Source organism: Bubalus bubalis, chromosome X, assembly GCF_019923935.1.
Source record: "Bubalus bubalis isolate 160015118507 breed Murrah chromosome X, NDDB_SH_1, whole genome shotgun sequence".
Classification (NCBI taxonomy): domain Eukaryota; kingdom Metazoa; phylum Chordata; class Mammalia; order Artiodactyla; family Bovidae; genus Bubalus; species Bubalus bubalis.
Genome location: NC_059181.1, coordinates 20,135,307 through 20,156,949, shown reverse-complemented (window position 1 = coordinate 20,156,949; position 21,643 = coordinate 20,135,307). Strand labels below are relative to the sequence as shown.

The window sequence follows — 21,643 nt, the reverse complement described above, 5'->3', positions numbered from 1 at the left end:
TGATCAGGAAGCTGTATCTGTATAAGTTAAAAACAAATCTATGGGCATAAAATTATGTACATGATTATATAATACACAAATAATATACACTTTAGAGTCACATCAAAAAATGGCTTTTTCCAATTAATCATCAAAATTTGCACACTGTACTGAAACTACCACTGGGATATTTATGCTGTCCACTCTTACGGGCATAGTTAATACTGCAACATTAAAACTGAGCTTCTAATTTTTTCACCTTACACTACACATTATTTTTAGAATATTAACTAAAGAAAGAATAGGAAGCTAAAGAATAGGAAGCTAAAGAATAGAAAAACTAAATAATTTTTTATATTAGGTGATTATTTGTAGTCTGTGTTAACATTTTGAAAGCATTTGGTTGAAAACCACAAATGTGATTTAGATCCTTTAATTAATTTGCTTAAACATTGGTGAACAAAAATCTGATTTGACAATTGCTTGCAGCTATTTACTAACTTGAGCATGTGAAACATGTAATTGTTTCTGCCTCCCAGTCAGCACAACTACATTTTTAGTTAAAACTTATTTTCTTCTCTAGTGTCATATTAATATTAGTTACCTTCCTTCCTTCCTCCAAAACATGTTTTTAAAGCAAAATTCTCAGAAACATATAAACTTTGCTTCTAATGTTTTTTTGGCCACCCCATCCTATAACTTTGATATTAAAATAAATTTTATTATTGCTTATGTTTTTATTTTTACAGTGACTTCAACCATTCATATTTCTATGTATCTGAAATGTAACATTATCAGTGTTCTTCAGTCGTTACACCAGTTGATAGACAAAACTGACTACTACGACTATTTGCTTTCCATTTCTTTTTCCATTTCTTTCTCTGCTCAAATGTATTTAATTTAAATATCCTGTAAAAATGGCATCAAGGTAATGCTAAGCAATAACATTTAAAGTGAAAAGCACAAAAACCACAAAAAAAATTATCACTTCGATATAAAAGACTTATGGATTAGAACAGTCTAGGAGCAATTCTAATGATACAGCTTGATATCATTTTACATTAAAAATGTCTAATGAAACCTGTATCAGTAAATCGAATTCCAGCATTGATTTTAGTGATTATTTTTGAGATGCATTTTCACCAAGGAAAAAAAAAAAAGTTGGGTTCCTAAATGTTTTTTAAAATTGTTGATTCCCAGTGATGATTTCAATCAATATTCTCACCAGTGTCCAGCTAATTCTCCCATACATCTCTTGTAAGAAGAAAACAACACCACTCGTGCAAGCTGGTGACCTATGCACGCTAATTTAAGACGACAAACATCAAAAAATATACACTGAGGTTTATCCATAATTCCCCAGGATTTTTTCATTGAATTTCAAGGACTTGACCATAAGCAACCACCATGCTTACCAAAATCCAGGACATTAGTAGAGGGTGCTACTAAGGACATGTTTTAAAAACAGCTCTCAGAAAGCAAGGAATTGCTAGTTTGCTTTCTCAGAACAAAAGATTCTACCTCAGGTAGAACATCTCTACTTATATATAAATGGGCGCAGATGACAACAAATACAATTCCAGATTAAATCTGCTTGTAGTATTTGACTAAAATATCTTTAAGTCTTTCAGTTATATTGCAAAACATTTGAGAAATCAGGAATTTAACGAGTTGCCAAATTTCATGAAATGTACTAATGAAATTGCTCTGTGAGCATGACGTTGAATTGTATGCTTTTGCTTATTTGGCTATAATTCCACGAATGATTTTCAAAAGAAAATCCAGATTAAAATTTGTCATTGTAGTTAATTATTTTTTTTTTGCAGTTAATTAATAATAGAAGCTACTATTCGTTTTAGAACTAAAATGACTTTTATTAAAACGTGTATTCCTAAAAAATCAACCTTAAGGTAGATAAGGTTATATTTTAGTTGTGCAGGTACAAATTATTTCCTTATTAGTTTAAAAAATAATTATTCCTTTGTTAGAATGAAGTTGTTCTCTTCATTAGAGGCATGTATTAGCGTCTACCTCCAAACTACACAAATTTTGCTATACTTTATCTGAAAACGCTAAGCCTGGTATCATAAAAGAAAAAGATGAAATGTACATATTGAGGTTAAATATATGCCACAGATTGTTTCTTTTTGTAAACTCTATTTGAAATAATTCTTAGTAGACTATTGGTATACCCTATGAAGAAATAACCTAATGTCCAATTCTTCAGGTTGAACATGAAAATTTGTATTCAGGTGAGTTAATGGGCATTTTGGCTCCAACATACCAGAAGCAGGACTACAATAAGAATGGTACTTATGTCTGCACAGAGGACTGTTGCTACATTAAGCACTTAAGTTTCACATATGAGGTCCTTTCTTGGCCACTAGGAAAAATATATAGTCTCAGGCAAAGTTACAAAGAATCCAGAACTGCCTTTAAGACTTTCTCATCCCACTATTTCTTTGATTTTTCCCCTTCTGGAAGCAGTCTACTTACAACCTCCAGATCCTGGAACCTTCAAGCTTTATCCATCTTTGGTTGTATTCATTCTCTTAAAATCCTGGCCAGATAGTTTCCATTATGCTTCTGGTATCTTTTTACATTTTAGCACAAGCCAAAGCCTTAATACCAAAATGAAACTCTGTAATGGTATAATTTCAGGTCTTCAAAATAGACTTTAGGGAGATTTGGCGGTGGGAGATTTGGTAGTGGCATGTGATGTTACAGGACTAATCCATTGCCCTTACTCCTAAGACTTTGTTTTACCACCACCTGTAAATATTTACTTAAAACTACTACTCTTTCTTCTGCTTTTTAAAGTCAATTTTCAAAGTTGAAAGCAGGGTCCCTCCTTGCCTCCTCCACCCCATTAATAGTATTGTTTATCTATAAAGAGTCGAGCTTGGACAATACATTTTAGGTGAACTAAATGCAGGTGAAGTAACAAATTTATAAAAATGTCAACACATATAAGCACTTATGTAAATACTGATTTTATTTTTTTCTGAATTCAGCATTCTGAAAAAGTAAATTTACAAGTATACTCAAAGTAACTGAATAGGCAATAAGGAAAAAATATAATTAGTGATCTGATGAGGCACATTTCTTGGCATTTAGGAATGAACCTAGAAACAGTGTCTTAAGTATCTGTTATAATTAAGGAATGATGTAGAACAATTTAAAAAATTAAAGTCTTTGTTCTCTAGGTTTAAACACACACACCAAATGTATGTGTAGCAAAGAAAAAAAAAGGTCTTTCGATTACTTCAGAATTTTCTATAAAAGTGATTCTTAACTAGATATTGTCATTAGCTTAATTCTCCCATTTGTGCTTGTGGAAAAGAATCTAAAAGGGGACCAAATCATCAATTTATGTTCTAGAGATATTCCCTCAAATAGAGTTCATGGATCAACAAGAAATTAGCTTCTTTTTGGTGTTCACTGTGAAGCAGAAGGGGCTAGAGAGAAGCTGTTAAATTTAACCACACATATAGAGAAGAAAACTTAATGGCTGAAAGGGTCTCTTCTTCAGGGTTCCCACCTTTCAGGCTCTGAAGAAGGATCTTTGGGGAAGACACGTCAATAGAAAACTACAGAGTGGAACAACACAGTAACTTACAATGTAGTGAGAAAATAAAATGATGTGATGGGAAGGTCTGATTTGCTAATCTATGAATTAATGAGTCAAATACTGATCTCTAAACTTTAATGATCATCAAAAATCTTTGATAATAAACATACACTGCAAGTCAAGTGCATTTGGACATATTAATATAGTTTTAAAATATAGTTTTATACATCTTTATTTGAAAAAATAGATTCACATTAAAAATTTAAAGATCTTAATGTTCTTTTTATATTTTTATCTTATTTAAGTATAATGCAACTTTGAGGCCAAGAAGTAGGAAAGTTTTAAACAATGAGAAATCATTATAATCTATAAGGCCATTCATGTGTAATGAAGAATTGAGAATTTCAGGGGAAAAAAAATCAAGACTGGTGTAAGGTACTAATACAGAACTTAATAGTAGCGATAACAATGGCATTTTCATTTATTGCTTTTCTTTTTAATCTGAACAACAGGAAATGTTCTATTTCAATGGGCGACTTTAATTTTTAAAAATTAAACTTCTATGAAAGGTAATGGTCTTCTATTTTAAAAGTGCAGGTCTTGTAAAGAGTAAAATTTTCTTCTATGATGTGTTTAAACATTATAGCCTGACTGAAAAGGAAGAAAATGTATTATTTCCTTGTCTTTATCAATCAGAATATTTTTATCACTTCCTAGATACCTCTGGTTCTTAATGAACCTAATTTATCAACACCCAGAGTAACATTTTAGAGTGATGTTTCATGCTGAAGAAAAATGCAGAATTTCTAATGTACCAATTTCCCTGTTTTTGCCTTTATACATGGTGTAAATGAAAGAAATGATCCATCAGGAAGAATGTAAGAGGTACATTTTAATTATATCTAAAACGTTCTCTACCTACTGTTCAAAAACAACTATTCTTATCTCATGAGCTGATTTAAAAGAATTCTATAAACTATTATCTAGTTTCTTCAAGAAGTATATATGGATATAACTTTTAAATGGAAGATTATATCACAAAATGAAACCTCTCACTTTCATTTCTATCCACATTTTGGCTTCAAATAACTTGTGCTTTTCTTTGGAATTATGCTTTAAAATGTTTAAAAATTAAGGCAGGGTTCTTTATCATTTGATTTTAGTTATAGTGAGTTTGAAATTTCATCACAATTAAGCCTATTAGGATCAGCTGTGAAGAGATCATTTCACAAACAAATTTTCAAAAGCATACAAGATTAATCCATATGCTGCTGAGATGAGGCACAATAAAGAAGCATTACTGAGATAATCTATGGCTAAAATGATGGTGTATGACTTATGATTAAGCTTCATTACCTGCAGAGCAAGGGGCTTCCATCTCATATTTTTCAGTAAAGCTGGTGCTGAGGTAAGCATGCTCTGAGGTCGCTTTTTCAAAGTTAAGATAACACCACTCGGGTCCTCTCGTAGTGCATTCACCAAATTTTTCAACTGCCACCCCACCTGGTAACCAGCAAAATCATTACAATAAAATTGAGGTACAGTATTCAAAGATTTAATGTTCTCCCCCTTTAATAAGATTAGTAAGAAAAAAAAGAAAACCACATAATTGGTGTACCATCCTATCAGTTTTCAGGAGATATAAACTCAAAAATATATTTTATTTTTGAATTGACTAACCATGTTATTGCATTAGAGTCCATATCATTATGAGATAACAATGGACATTTACAAGTCAAAGCAGAGACTAAGATGGTATCCAACCAATAGAATAATTTAGAATTAAAAGAAATTATGGCATTATTAATGCTGCACAAGGTGTAGATCCAAGCTTTGTTCACAACTTACAATTTAAGAATCCGCATGCCTGAAACAAAGATTTGGCAATGTCCTAAACTCACAAATTAAACCACATGCTTGCTCATCACCATCTTTTAGAGATATGTGGTACTAGTGTCACTAAGTGAGACTGACATTATACTACCAGTAGCTGGTACTGACACACCAAGGCGACATTCTGAGCATGGAAGACAGGATTGATAAAATAAACCTTAAACCACAATATAGAGTAAGAAATGACAAGGTAATGCTACTCCAATGCAGCAGCTATTGAAAATGTGTTCCAAAAGACTCTATAAATTTAAAATATAATAAACTAAATTTAATGAAGCCATTATGTGATATGTGAATATCACCCCAAACATATTGTATAATTATGTATAATTAAACAGAAGTACTTGATAAATGTCCAAAAACCTGGCTCAACTGTTATCCATGTTATATTACTTATCATTCTTTTACATTATTGAGTATTTGTTAATTTGCTTTTAAGACATACTGGTTATGCAGTTATTTGAAATCCTAGAAGTATTCTTTAAAGAAACACATTAAAAACATCTATTATTCCAAGGTTTAAAAAAATATATTTCACATTTAAAAGAGACAACCATTTATTCCAACTCTAATGGATTAGAAATTTATGCTACATAAATTATATAAATGTGTTATATAAATACAGTGGGTCAAAATTTATCCTGGATTGCAAGCAAGATTTAGCCAATGGTCTGAACATGATCTAGTTTCTTCCTAGGCACCCAAATGAAAGGGAATGGTTGCCTATGCCTATTCACCATGTTTTTGCCTGGGAGATAATGCTCAAGCTGTAAAGAAGGAGCATTTTCATCCAAATTAGCACAGATCCCAGAGACTATGATGAAAGAGGTACTCTGGACCACAGCCACTGAAGGATAATGGGAGACTTTAGTTTATATGACGGACCATTCATTTAAACTACAGCTTCTACTCTAGCTAAACCGAGTGATGGTTAAGAGAAAGAGGACAAAAAGGAAGCAAGACATTATAATGCTTAAAACCTCAGGGTCTCAGATAGGAATCAAAATGATCATTATGATACTTGCCTAACATGAATAACAGGCTGTCAATTTTTTAAAAAATCACTTTAATGTGGATCAGCTACAGCAATGATATTGGTCAAATGTCTCCCATTATATATAAGTGGAGATTATTACATCCCCAAAGGTACACTGATTCTGATTCTTCTGATGGTTAAGAAGTGTCCCTACAGCCATTTCTATGAGCCAAGATCAAAGCAAAGTTAGTTCAAATTCAAGTATTCATTTTGCTTGCCAAAAAAATAAGCGAGCAGATTTTTGAATACCAGGTTTGGAGGGAGAAAACATACTGTTTATACAAAGAGTTTATGAACAACTTATTAATGATAACCACATTTTATCATTTATTTTATTCATTTAGATAATTGCTAATGATACTAAAGCAGTCAATATTACTGTAACCTTCTTTCAGCCTATCTACTCTAGACAACAAATTACACATTGATTTCTATGTACCAATTTCTCTTCATTTTATTCTATGACATAATCATGTCACTAGTTGAAAATTCTTAGGGCTTGACTGGGTTTTCCAGTGTAACATTTAGTGTAATTCGATTCATCCTACTCTTTCACAATTTCTCTATGCTCTTTTTGAGTACACAATTCCAAAAAACAGAATTGTTTCTCCATGAGAAAGTGAAATTGATTTTTGATGACAAAGTAATTATTTGGTTAGATTTAAATTTTGTATGCATGCTCAGTCGCTCAGTCATGTCCAACTCTTTGTGACCCCATGGACTGTAGCCCACCAGGCTCCTCTCTCCATGGGATATTCCAGGCCAGAACACTGGAGTGGGTTGCCATTTCCTTCTCCAGTCAATCTTCCCGACCTAGGGCTCGAACCTGTGTCTCTCACATCTCCCGCATTGGCAGGTGGAATGTTTACCACTATACCACCTGGGAAGCCTTAAATTTTATAGCTGAATGAATGTTATTTAATTGCAGAAAATTATATAACTTTATTACTTTTTAATTAGCCTTACCACGCTCACTGACATTCGATTAGCAGTCTTTTAAACAAAAGTGATCCATATATTTATCTTTGGCTCCCAAATTCTACTTCTACTGACAAAAGGAAACGACTGGATAAAAGCATAGAGATAAATGTGCAACATGTATGTTGCAGTGCTGTTTAAACCAAACAAAAACTGTACGTTATGCAAATGTCCATTAGCATGGGACATAAAATTTGTGTAGAAAAAGTTTAAATGTAGCTGCTGCTGCTGCTGCATCGCTTCAGTCGTGTCCGAATCTGTGTGACCCCATAGACAGCAGCCCACCAGGCTCCCCGTCTCTGGGATTCTCCAGCCAAGAACACTGGAGTGGGTTGCCATTTCCTTCTCCGATGCATGAGAGTGAAAAGGGAAAGTGAAGTCGCTCAGTCATGTCCGAGTCGCTAATGTAATTCAATTTTACTTTTGTTAAAAATATGTATATAAATATAGAAAACACAGAAAGCTATATACCACTATTAACAATGGTTACATTAAAGTGTAATAAAGACTGTAATATATATTTTCCCATTTACTCTTTAATTTCCTAAACTTTTGGAAATAAACATGTGTTTTATAAACAATAAAGCCAACAAAATATTGATAAATGGACCTAGTCTAAGAGTAATATTCCAGTTAGAAAATCGTGAATTTTCTGAATTATCTCATTAGGACTGTTTGTTATCAATGGTAAATTCCCACAAAAAGAACCAGAAAGGCAACACTATGTAGAACAGTAAAAGATGGTGATGGGGAAATGACATCCGCTCTGTACATTATCCTTTTATATAATTGTCAAAAGAAAAACAAAATTATTACTCAACTATTCATAATAAGACCTACATTATCTGTTGATTTTTTAGTCAATGAATGATTTCAATAGATTCCTCACATAAGTATTAATTTAGGTTTTTGTGGAAACTGCTGAATAGTAATATAATGAAGTTGGCTGTGTAATTCCCAGTATACATGTAACATTTTTATTAATAACAGATAGGTTTTAGCTATATCAGTCCAACCCCAGTATTTGTATACCTATAAACAGCAACCGGACAACATGCCTCTCATATGAATAATCCTTTTTTTCCTTAGTCCTTTCTCAAGCTCCTTGACTTGGATCATTTCTTCATTACTTTCTACCTTTTCTACTGCATATTATGCTTAACGACTGTACCCATTTATTGGATTGTACCATGTTCTATTCAAGGGCAGATGTGGCATGGTCTTAGAGCTCTAGGAAAAATGATTCTCAGCTCTGGTTCTGTGTATCCTCACATATCTTCAAACATAAGTATAGTGAATTATTAAAATAAATTTATTTCTCTGTTACTAAGATACTTATGGTTGACAGATTATAGGGGGACATGAATAGATGGTATTAATATGAAATGAGGCAAGTATATGGGTTACAACTTCAAGAAATTCGGGAGCCCCATTCCGGAGCTAAATATGGTACACAGACATCAAAATAAGTGAAATATATCAATGTGTGTTAATCATTTTTCAAACTTATTTTTCTATTTCCTCATTTGAGTTTCTGGCTATGGTTTTAAAGTATTAAGTTTGATAGACCTGAATTAAAAGCCATGTGAAGATGCAACAATAATATGAAAAATAATTATATACTTTACATTGGCTGCAATGAAAGTCTTTCTGTACTAGGAGATAGAAGGAGCTTTGAAAGAAGGAAAACCAGGGATTCTAGTGGTTGCTAATATAAATGTATAATCCACTAATATGGGAAGGAATTAAATAAGGTACAAAACTTTGAGTTTGGGATACAAAGAAAAACATTCTAATAGTCAAAGACGTCCAAAAAGGAACTGGTAGACTTGTGAAAAAGTGAACTCAATATCAAAAGAGATGTTTATGCTAAATAATTAGACTTCAAAAATCACAATACGTTACAACTTTACTATGCAGAACGGGTAGAAAAGTACAAATAGATGACAACAGATAAGCTTTGTAGTAAATGGATGTGGTCCTGATACAACTCTGAATACTTGTCCTCCATCCTTCTTCCTCCTCACAACCAATACATGCAAGTGTTTCCTCCAGGCTAAGTGTTATTCCCCTAATATTTCATGCTGTCATCTTACAAAAAACTCTTGTTTGCAGAACTTCCACTAACAACTTTCTGCATGACTCACAAATCCTCCTAACTGTCCCCAATCCCTATCAAGAAGTTGTGGCATATTTTCAACAGTTCATTCATCCATACTAATAGCTACTGAATAATCAAGCACCAGTAATTCACTGTGCTAGGTGCTTCATACTGCATTCCTTTTGTTTATATTTTCATTCTTAAAACAGCCCTAGGATGTAAACTATTAAACCCATTTTACATGTGAAGAAACTGAAGCGAAAAATTTTCTTGGTCAACATTATTAATAGAAACATGTAATTCTCCAAGCCAGAATACTGGACTGGGTGGCTGTTCCCTTCTCCAGGGCATTTTCCGAAGCCAAGCATCGAACCTAGGGTTCCCACATTTCAGGCAGATTCTTTACCATCTGAGCCACCAGGGAAGCCCAACAGAAACATAGTAAGTTGCAAAGCCAGAATTCATTCAAGTCTGTTTGATTCTAAAGCACAAGGCATTGTGACAGCAAACATCCTCCTCTAAATATTCCACTGGTAGTACAAATGAATGCAACACTTGATTCAACAGCAACAAAAAAAAGTTCCCCATCATCCTCTCAAGTTTTGAGCATGGAGTCACCTACAACAGTTCCCCCTGTTTTTAATACACATCTATCCTGAAGAATGTGTGTGCTTACTCAGTCATGTCCAACCCTTTGCAACCACATGGACTGTAGCCCATCAGCCTGTTCTGTCCATGGGATTTCCCAGCCAAGAATACTGGAGTAGGTTGCCATTTCCTACTCCAGGGGATCTTCCTTACCCAGGGATCCAATCTGTGTTTCTTGCATGTCCTGCATTCAGGTGGATTCTTTACCACTATGTCACCTGGGAAGCCCATCCTAAAGAACAGATTCTGGCAATTAATACCTCTTCTTATTCCTTTATCTGTCTTGGATACCAGGTTGTTAGACTTAAGAGTCTTAACTGCTCTTTCTACTACTAGTCTTTTGCAGCTCCAATATACAGCTACAGCATAGCAGTGTTCTTTTCCTCAAAACACTTGAAAAGCTCACCAAAGGCTTAACTAAAGAGTCAATTCCTATAATAGACCCTGTGCCAATATGGCCATCACTATCTCCTATAGTTTCTCTTTAATGTAGTTCTTAAACTTCAGAATGTGTTAGCATCACCTGGAAATACCAGTTTTTCATCCAGTAGGTATGAGGTGGGGCCCTAGAATCTACATTTTTTCCCCTCAAGTTACCAAATGATGCTGATGCAGCTGGTCAGGAAACACTGTTTGAGAACAGTGAGCTTCTTGAAGCCAGTGACTTGCCCATGTCTAGACTATTTTAATGTTTTTAAGATTGGATATTATAACTTATAAAATCACTAAATATTGATGTGTGCCTTCCATGTATTATGGGTGCAATGGCACTTGCAGCACAACCTGTGACTCTTTAAAAAGCATAATGAGCAGGGGAGAGATGAGCAGCTCAATAAGCATTTACGATAAATAAGACTCTGATGCTGGGAGGGATTGGGGGCAGGAGAAGGGGACGACAGAGGATGAGATGGCTGGATGGCATCACTGACTCGATGGACAGGAGTTTGAGTGAACTCCAGGAGTTGGTGATGGACAGGGAGGCCTGGCGTGCTGCAATTCATGCAGTCACAAAGAGTCGGACACGACTGAGTGACTGAACTGAACTGAACTCAACTGAACAGAAGTACCCCAATACAATGGATAATGGGAGCCCCCCAAGGGCAGCTAACCCATTTTTGAGGGTTCAGGAAAGGTTTCCTATTAGCCTAAGCTGAATTTCTTAGGAAGTGGACACGTGAAGAGGATATGGAAGCTGAGGGACTGAAGAAAGCCCTGAGACAAGTTAAAACCAGTTTGAGCAATTCTCAGTAGTTCAGTATCGGAGAAGGCAATGGCACCCCACTCCAGTACTCTTGCCTGGAAAATCCCATGGATGGAGAAGTCTAGTGGGCTGCAGTCCATGGGGTCACTAAGATTTGGACACGACTCAGTGACTTCCCTTTCACTTTTCACTTTCATGCATTGGAGAAGGAAATGGCAACCCACTCCAGTGTTCTTGCCTGGAGAATCCCAGGGACGGCAGAGCCTGGTGGGCTGCCGTCTCTGGGGTCGCACAGAGTCGGACATGACTGAGCGACTTAGCAACAACAGCAGCAGCAAGTAGTTCAGTATGGGTGGAACAATTGGTTAAGTTAGTATTATGCTGCCCTTCAACACTGTGCTTTTCTTCTCAGCAAAAGTACCCTTCTATTATATAAATACTTGCATTATTATTCTGCCACCTATAAAATCTTATGTATCCATAATGGCACTTATTAAATGCAACACCCATCATACAGCCTCTTATAGCTAGGACCTTATTTTCCTCATGTGATCTTACATCTCTCTAATGGCATTTTTCATGCACTGCTGCTTATTAAAGCTATATATTTTTCCTCATGTCCTTCATCTACCCTCACAAAACTGGATATTGAGGCTTTTATTTTGAGGATAAAAACTGAGTCTCATTTTTCTGGATATACCTGCAATCAATGTCTTAGAAATGGCAGAGACTTAATGAGTATTTGTTGATAACTAGTGAAATGACATGGTGACACGAGAATGTGAATGTTTCAGAGATAATGAAGTGCCTTAAAAGTCCAAAGGGAATTTTGTTTTGTATATAAAACTAAGATGTAATATTAAGTTTTTCTCTAAATGTAATATACTTGATACTAAAGCTATAATAAACATTCTTTACCTCAAATTACCAAATAAACTTTCTTATAAACTAACATTTGGAAAAAAAACTATAGAGTGGATACTTCAGACCTAAAGTCACAGTGATTTGATTATGACAAGAAAAATATTTTCCATAATAATATATAATATCCATAATAATATATACCCATAGTAACAATGGATATAGTTGCTATTTGTTGTAGAAATATTCTGTTTCATCATATACATTATAGAAACAGTTAGGAAGGTTTTCTAGAAAAATATAAAGTCCAGGTTTTCCTTTCTCAATATTTAATAGAATATTTCATTCACACTAAAGTTCATGGACCTTTAAAAATCCACCTATACATCTGATACCAAGTATGTCATATTATTAAAGATAATATGTTTTTCACATATGCTGAACTACAAATAGTATCTTCCTGATTGTCCAGGTAGCAAAATTCAGTGTCTGTAAACTATGGCATGTCTTACTAGTTTAAATGCAATCCCCAACTTGGACACTGAAATGTATTTTTCAGCACAAACAGAATTAAAATGGTCCAACAGAGTTTTTAAGGTATCCCAAGAGTTTAAAGCCACATGCTCTGCTTTCTTGTAGACAGGGCTTGTGATTGCTTTGATAAGGTTGAAGCAGATACCAAGGGTTCTTGGGTAAATGGCAACATAAGTGGGCAGGTCCTTGGACAATGGGTTGCCCAGATTAGGTACACAAAGGGCTTTGGGGTTGGTGTTAAAGAAGTGACAGTCTTCCTTTCCTCTTTGTACATAGAGCGAAGTCTCTGATCCCTTTAGGACATTCTCTAGCCTATCTGATTCCTAAACAATAGGTAGTGAATTATTTGACCAACAAATGAAAAGACTCTCTATAGTTCCAAGTAGCCAAAGTTACAAATAAACATAGAAGAATGTAAGCCTATCAACTTAGACCTTTACCTCTGTTACAACTGTATTTGAAATTATAAAAAAGCATCTCTAGAAATACAAGTAGGAAGATAGGACATTCTTAAAATATTTTCAAAGTTATTATCCTTCAGAAGACAAAGTAACAGACCCATTCATTAACAATTACACACACTCCTGTGTAAACACTGGCTCTTACTCATGGTTGTAATGTTTAAATGATACCTATTCACAAAGTAAATTTCAAAGAGGCTTGAAGTGTGCCTATATGAATGTCTGACGATATGAGTCACACCATACCCAAATGTTCCTCTGCTCTTTTTAAAAGCACTAAAGAGACAATTCAATATACAACCCATCACATTCAGACTAATGACACTGTGTCTTTGCCAAATGTTTTGGTGCTGAGATATTACAGTTCTCTGTTCTCCTGCATTACTGAAACATTTCAAAACATTTCAGAACTAATGAATTTTGATACACAGTATCTTTCAAAGATCCTAGAATCACTAAATTTAAGTACCAATCTAAAAACTTCACCTAAACTTATTTTTTTCACACAATATATTTGTGTGATATATTTGGAGATATCCTAATTTTGCTTTTTCACAATCATTCATTTAGTGAGTAGAAACAGAGAATTACCCATGGTTCAAATAAAGAGGAATATAAGCTGAAAGGTATGCATTTGGTTAAGGAACTAAATGCAAAAAAAAAAATTACTTTAAATTCCAGCATAGAGGACTTCTCTGGTGGTCCAGTGGTTAAGAATTCCACCTGTCAATGCAGGAGACACGGGTTTGATCCCTGGTCCAGGAAGATCCACATTCCATGGGGCAACTAAGCCCGTGTGTCACAACTACTGAGCCTGTGATCTAGAGTCCATACATGCTCCACAACAAGAGAAGCCACTGCAATGAGAAACCCATGCACTGCAACTAGAGTAGCCCCTGTTTGCCACAACTAGAAAGCCCATGTGCAGCAACAAAGACCCAGCACAACCGAAAATAAATAAATAAGTAAAATAAAAAGAAAAAAATTCCAGCATGGAGTAATTTAAATAGGTAATTCAGAGTATTAGAAATGACCCAAGGTTCTATCTATTATAAATGAAACCTTAGTACTGATTATTTTTTACAAACATGACTAGAAGAGATAATCTTGGGAAAAGATGAAGGGAACAAACATTCAAAAAGAAGGAATTAAAAAGTTTTATTTTCATTACAGGGAATACTCCACAATTTTATGTCTTTATTCACTGAGCCACTCTTCATCTCATGGCCTCCTTAAGTATTTATACAATGAAATAAGACTTTATTAAAGCATTTGTTTTTTAAAGGCATGTTTTTTATGTGGTTTAATTTTACTGTAAAACTTGGACCATGTTGAGCTCCTCACAATTTGAATTTACACATATGTTTTGGTAGCTAATATTTTCATGTGAATTTCATAGTCACATATATAATATACATGTGTGTGTGTGTGTGTGTGTTTTATTTAAGAGAAAGCATAGAGAACACAGTTTCTCACCGCTGAAGATGGATAGGGAGTCCAAGAGAGAAAACCAACTTGAAGACTACAAGAAGTACTTTGTTTTCACCTATTGTACACCACCTTCTCGGAGTCTTTCTCTATAACCAAGAAGTTCTGAGAGTTAAATCAGAATTTCTTGATTGACTCATGAGGAAGCTCATGGGAGGAAGAAAATAATACGCATGATTTTTTTCCTTTTAGTTCTACAGATCACCCACATTGTTTTTACCAAAGGTGATAGATACATTTCCACATCCTGTTACTTGCATTATCTTCTATTACCTATCCTGTTACCTACATAAACTGCACCTTTGTATCATTGGTATCTCTGCTTCTGGTATAGTTTAGCATCTTGAGCAACTCAATATACCAACTCAGTATGGTATTTGGTAATATTTTGGTCTCTGAAGGTCAAAAGTTTATTTTGAGGGGCTTCATGGTTCACATTTGTATATGCTATAGGAAACTAAATCAAAGCCCATTTTATTCTTATTTCATTATCATTCATGGTATTCTTTAACTTCTCCAAAACATAAAATTCAGTGAGTATAAAAGCCTCTGCTAGGGATACACTGAGAAGAAAGACAATTAACAGTAAAAGAATGTGGGGATGAATCTTTGGTCATATCACAGAGCTTCATTACCCCCAAAATCAATGGGATATTTTCAAAGAACCATAATAATACGAGTTTTTAACTAAAATTTTTATAAAGATACTTGCATGGGTTAAATTTTAACTTAATTTTATGTTTGCATATATATGGAAATTTTACATCTCAGCCATTTCTTCCTATGTTTCATTTCTGTTCTTGCAAAGACATTGAAAATGTATATTTTAAAATAAAGAGTCTTAGTCACCAAAGCTAAGGGATGAAACACTGTTATCTAAAAGTCTATACATCCTATTTGTAAGAATTCTGAGAAAGAATAAAGAAAACATCTATATTTATGAAAAATTCAACTTAATTTAGGAATCCAAACAAAAATGTAAAGTAACCAAAGGCAAGTATTCATAAAGAAACATGTTTAAAAATCTATAACTTTTCTATGAATAATTTTATAATGTCATTTACTGGTAGACATTTAACAGATATGTGTATTTGAAAATACTAGCAAGTACTGCAATAGATGTCTGCATTTATCAAAACAAAACCAAAGAATGTGCATATATGCATTTATATAGCTAAATAAACAGTAGTCTACATCTTTATTAACAAAAAGTTTTAGTTTAAGAACTTCCATAATGGCTGTAAATACTTCTTATTGTAGATGTTATCTTCAGAAATCATTTTATCAGAAATGCAACAACTCAGACAAAAAAGCGAATTCCTTGTCAGTTCTAAATGGGGCCCCATGAACTCTCTCTGCCATTTGTCTCAATTTTAAAATGCCCTTTATTGTCCAGTATTACAGTAATAAGATGAGAGGAAATATGAAAGTGATGAGTAGTTACATGACCTAAAATTTCGGCCACAATGTAGCTGAGAATGTTAATTTAGTGGATGAAACCTATATTTGAATCCTAAGGCTAAATAACTTAAAAAGAACTTAACATTCTTAAAATTATCTCTTGAATGTCCCATTTTATGACGCTCTAATGTATTTCCCTTTCATGCAATAATTTTTTATGTTCATCAGGCAGCTGTCATCTACTAGTTGCCCACCTCTAATATAGATATAAAGTAAATCAGGGGACTGTAACTGACCGACTTCTGTCTTTTTGATACATGTAGGAAAAGGGATATAGTTATTGACACTGATTTACAAATGAGCTGCACACATAAAATCCAGAGTAGGAAAGAACATCAGCCAAGAGATACATTTTAAACATACAAAATAAACACTTATATGGATACATTTTAAAATTCCATGTAAAATAATCAACCTATTAATTGTATATCAACACCGAAAGATGTTTCTAATAATAAAAAAAAATGAGAGCTAACCACATTTAGAACCAATTAGTCTTTTCCTGGTGGAGCTAGGAAGAATTATATAAATTAGAAATAAGTCAGGATGCAGTGATTCACAGAAAAAATAAATTGGTTCACAGGAAGTTACCAATATTAAGGTATCATACAACTTATCTTCTTTATATAAAGACTTAAGATAATTTTAGTTTGATAACAGAAAAATCATAAAATATTATATTAGATAATAAAGTAATGAATTGATTTACCTAGGGATAATAAAACATAATTTATATAAATATGTGGCCGTTCAAAACCAGTTTCCACACATTCTCATCAAATCCACAATATTCAATGTAAAATAAAAGAAACTATATCCTATACAAAGTAGAATCTGAAATAAAATTTTACTATGAGGAACTGAAATCTTGGATGTATTATTTCTTCTAATTTTTGGTAAGTGTCTTTTCATGGTATTTTCCCCTTCCAAAAAAAAACAATTCTCTTGCTCTGTTTTAGAATACCAATTTCTTAGAATCCTAACAGAATTATTTTAGGATATTATCATAACCATTTATTAAGCAATATGTTAAACACCATGCTAATATACTTAATCTCTATACTCCAGCAACATCTTGTGTTTACAGGGATAAGAAAGGAGGTGCACTGCAAATACTGCCATTTGAATTTTCAGTACTTTTTGTTGTAAGAAATTATAAGATAAATATTTTCTCTTTTGAGAAAGGAGAACAGAAGAAAATAGGCAAGAATAAAAAAAAATACTGAAAAAGGTGAAGAATGTAGGAGAAATAGTCAAGTGAGAAGAGATGAGGATGGTCAAGTAAAGAAAACTAAGTTAGAAGAAAAACTTAAAAAATAAAGACAATTATACATATTTAAAAAAGAGAGAAAGCACATTGGTGTTAGCCAATATTGTGGTACTGAATCCACTCAATGAACTACTCCTTCCAGGCAACAGGATAAGGGCAGGGCAGGGGTAAGGGATTTTTGAGTTTTAATGGGTCACCATCCATTCTGATTACATTGGCTTCCCTTTCAAACAATACTCGCCTATTGTTGTGAGGTTGAAGGAACAAGAGGGTGAAGAAAGAGTCACAAATGAGAGACTAGAGTGAGAATAAGAGAATAAAGGAGACACTGCTGAGAATTATATAAATGAAGTCAGAATGACCTTTCCAGATAACTCAATAGTCCTTGATCTCGTTCCCTTCTCCCACCCCCTATGACATCACCTGCATTCTTGTTCAGTAATGTTTACCATTTAGGGGGGAACGAAACCCACTAGTTTACAGTGTTCGTCTTCCAGCTCTTACTGATCACTGTCAAGCATCCTGACTGTTTGTTGTAGGCTATCTTCTTCTTGACTACCCCAACCTGGTTATTTTCCATTCCAGAAGGCTTTATAGCCCCATCTATTGAACCCTTTCTTGCCATAATGTAGTCACCAGGTTCCAGAAGACTTTTCAAATAGTGAATATGTTTTAGTATACACAAAAAATAAAAGGAAAATTTTCCAACTGCTAGATTCAACCATCACATACCCCATTCTTTTCAACTGATATTCCTAAGAAGAAAGTATCTGTTTTTAGTATGGATAGACTTTTATAACACTTACACACCAAAAACAGCAAAGACATGAAATTTTAACAGATTCATTAGGAATATGCCCAAATAGATTTAATAACTATAAGTAGACTCATCAGCTAAAAAAAAAGTGTTAAAAGTGCATCATGAGGGCAGAGTTGCTGGTTCAAACTATGCCGAGGTATCTCCCAGAGAGGAATGTAGTGGCAGATGAAGTGGAAAAAATCTTGGGAGATTCCAGCAGCCTTTGAGGAGTTGGATCTTCACTGGCAGGGAAGACATGCAATAGGACTCAGTCTGCTTTGCTTGGATGTTCATGATTTTTTCTTCTTCCTACCTGGCAGCCAGTTTCTCAGCCACAGAAGTATGTTGACTAGAAAAGCTTAAAAGCCACTTATAATAAAGAATATAGCAACATGAAAAAGGACATAAAACTTCCAGTTTCATTTTAAATAAAATATATATATATATATTTAAAGAGAAAACTATAAATACACACACACACATCTAATTGAACATCTTGAAGATATACCATACTAGCAATTTCAAAAATAGTATTTGAATTCATCTGTGATTATTCAACTTTCTCATACTCTTAGGGGAAAATTTCACATTGCTTTTCTAGGTATTTTATAATAAGAAAAGTAGTCAAATTTTATATTGTACATTACTACCTATAACAATAGGAAATTTTATAATTATATAAAAATACTAACTGAGCTAATAACATTCAAAACATAAAACTGAACATTACTCTTTTCATTCTTGAACCTATATTGGTATACCATAATATTGGCAATATCTCACTATTCTGATTAGTTAAATACTGGATTAAAATATGTATTTTAAAAGCATTAGGCAATATTTTAATGTAAATATATCATAACAAACCCTTAATATCCCTGGTTATGAATGCAGGGACAGAAGGGATAACTGTAGACTGCAAATAACTTACACTTGTTTCAACTAATTTATCGATCTATCAAACCTTTCATAATAACAACACTAAGATAATGTCCATTCCCTCACCTTTGTATATTGTCTCATAAGAAATAAAGGGCACTACACAGACCACAATGGGGGCAATAGCAAGAGAGGACATAGTAGGGTGCATTTAATGAAAGATACCATTCATGCACAAAGATGGCTCAATTTGAACAAAAAGAAGGCAATCTGATAATTGATCACATTATTAAGGAAGGTCACTTTGATGGAATTCAACATAATTTCCTGTCAGACAATGTCTCTATTATCATCCAAAATCAATTTGGAGGTTGCAGTAGCAGTCTGCTAAGGACTTGGACTCCAGCTGGCCCAACCGTTGTAGTAGATAAAGGGAGGTTGGAAAGTTAATTTCTGTGGAACTTCTAACACCTGCCTGGCATTGTGTTTTATGTATCTTGTCTATCTGGAGGAAAGGAGTGAGTGAGGATGTAGCAGTAAAGTTAAATTTCAACCCCATTTCTAATTTCAATTAAGCTGAACCACTATCCAAGTTATGTAAATTCTCACTTCCTCTATTCTCTACCCTTGGCTCTGCGTAACCTCTCCCTGAATCTTAAGATTTACTTACAGGATTGTGGGAATTCCTCCCCTTTTGTTTGATAATCTTGCAATTTGAGTTTGGGGAGGGAGTATAATAAAACTGAAGTAAGAGCATGCACCTTGGAGTCAGTGAGCTTTGAGCTGTGGGTGGGTTAAATAATCATTCAGTCTCCATATACATCTTCTTCACAGGATCATTGTGAGGAGTAAATAACATAAAATATGTGAAGGACTTAACATGATGCTTGGCACACTGTAAGAACTCAGTAAGTGTTGGCTCTGGTTATTATTATTGAAAAGATAAATAGTTATCATGACTCACTTAAAACTATAGGTCAATTTCAGAGCAAAAACTGAAAGCAAGTTCCTCCAACCATCATTCTGTGTAGTTTCTAATATTTTAGAATATTCCTGCAATAGAAAGATGTGTTGACACATTCTCACAGTATTTAAATATCACCAATCCATATAAATTTTATTGGTTCACTTTAAGTCTTTTAAAGACTTTCATATTCAACAGGCATGAGAATCTTTGCTCCACAAAGAGTATCCTTTTAACAACTTTATTTCTCATTAGAGACTAATTTCTATCCTCTTAGTATTGACCAACTGGAAATAGGTCAAACTATCCAACAGACATCATATTTGCTAAGGTCACATTGTAGAAGTGGAGGCAGTGTGAACAGCAGGAGGAGGAGCTGCCAATCTACTTAAGCAGCTCTTTTATCCCACTGCCCAAATCCTCATCCTAAAGGACAAGAAACTTTACTCAGGACAATCACTTTTTACTGTATAGTTTCTAGTCATGAGAACTTACTCATCATCAAAACTGTCACAGAGTGGAAAGGCTCTGTTGATTACCAATATTCTCCATTAATTAGCCTCAACTAGCTAACAATAATTAGTATTAACTTTACACCCCATACATATAATTTTTCATACTTTCATTAACTTTTATTCACTTAGAAAATGAACTTATTGAAGAAATATCATAAATTTAATTATCAGTGTTCAGGAGCCTCTCCAAGATATTACAAACTTCTCATTCAAACCAAATTTAAAATAGCATCTGCCTTAATATCAGAATCACTGAGAAAGATCAGACTTCTCACATGAGTCTTCTTACCCTCCAAATATAGCCTTTCTTCTATGACTAGAACAGGCAAAACCAAATTTAGTTAAAAGGTACAGCAGGAAATAATTACTTACTCTGAAGAGTCAGTGAGTAATAAATAGAACATTTACCAGGAAAAAAAAATGTTTTTCTTTTAAAATGTGGATTATAAATCAATAATCAGATTATTTTAATGTTAACCTCACTTTTTAAAAACAATATATTTTATTTTGGCAGAGACAGAGCAATTTAGATAGAAACTAGTGCAAAATGAAAATCATATGATGTTAATTTTAAAAATCTAAGATTAAAAAAAAAAATCTAAGATTAAGAAAAATTGCCCTTGAAAATCTACCAAAGGCACAGAATGTCACTGTCGTTCTTAGCCTAGAAAGGGAATCATGAGGTTCAAAGAACAAAAAAAGAAAAAAAAATTATGAACTTATTCAGTTAAGTGCAATAGTTTTAAAACTTAAACTATAGTTCTCTTTTGGGAAATGAACAGCCAATTCAGCTACTAAAATCAAAAAAAAATGACATGAAAATAAACCAATCTGCCAGATACTTTAATGAACAAATCAATGTTAAAGTAGATAAATGAATGTATGGTGTTATAAAACATATCTACTAGGTAACCTGATAATTTTTTAAAATGAAACTTAAAAGTTATACTAAAAAATTTGAATTTGTATGCACTGTCACTGTAATTTCTATTCCAAAATGGTCA

The 21,643-nt window shown here is 33.7% G+C and overlaps 1 protein-coding gene across 5 annotated transcripts in view; it reads right to left on the bottom strand.

The window, feature by feature from the left end:
- CNKSR2 (connector enhancer of kinase suppressor of Ras 2) overlaps positions 1-21,643 on the bottom strand; it is a 284,401-nt gene that overhangs the window by 121,043 nt on the left and 141,715 nt on the right. For 3 of the 5 annotated variants that reach the window (XM_006048929.4, XM_006048925.4, XM_006048926.4), the window contains exon 9: positions 4,907-5,053. The exons of the other annotated variants lie outside the window; for them this stretch is intronic. In XM_006048929.4, the coding sequence (XP_006048991.1) occupies positions 4,907-5,053 (147 nt within the window). The remainder of the gene's footprint in view (positions 1-4,906; positions 5,054-21,643) is intronic. 5 annotated transcript variants of the gene reach the window in all.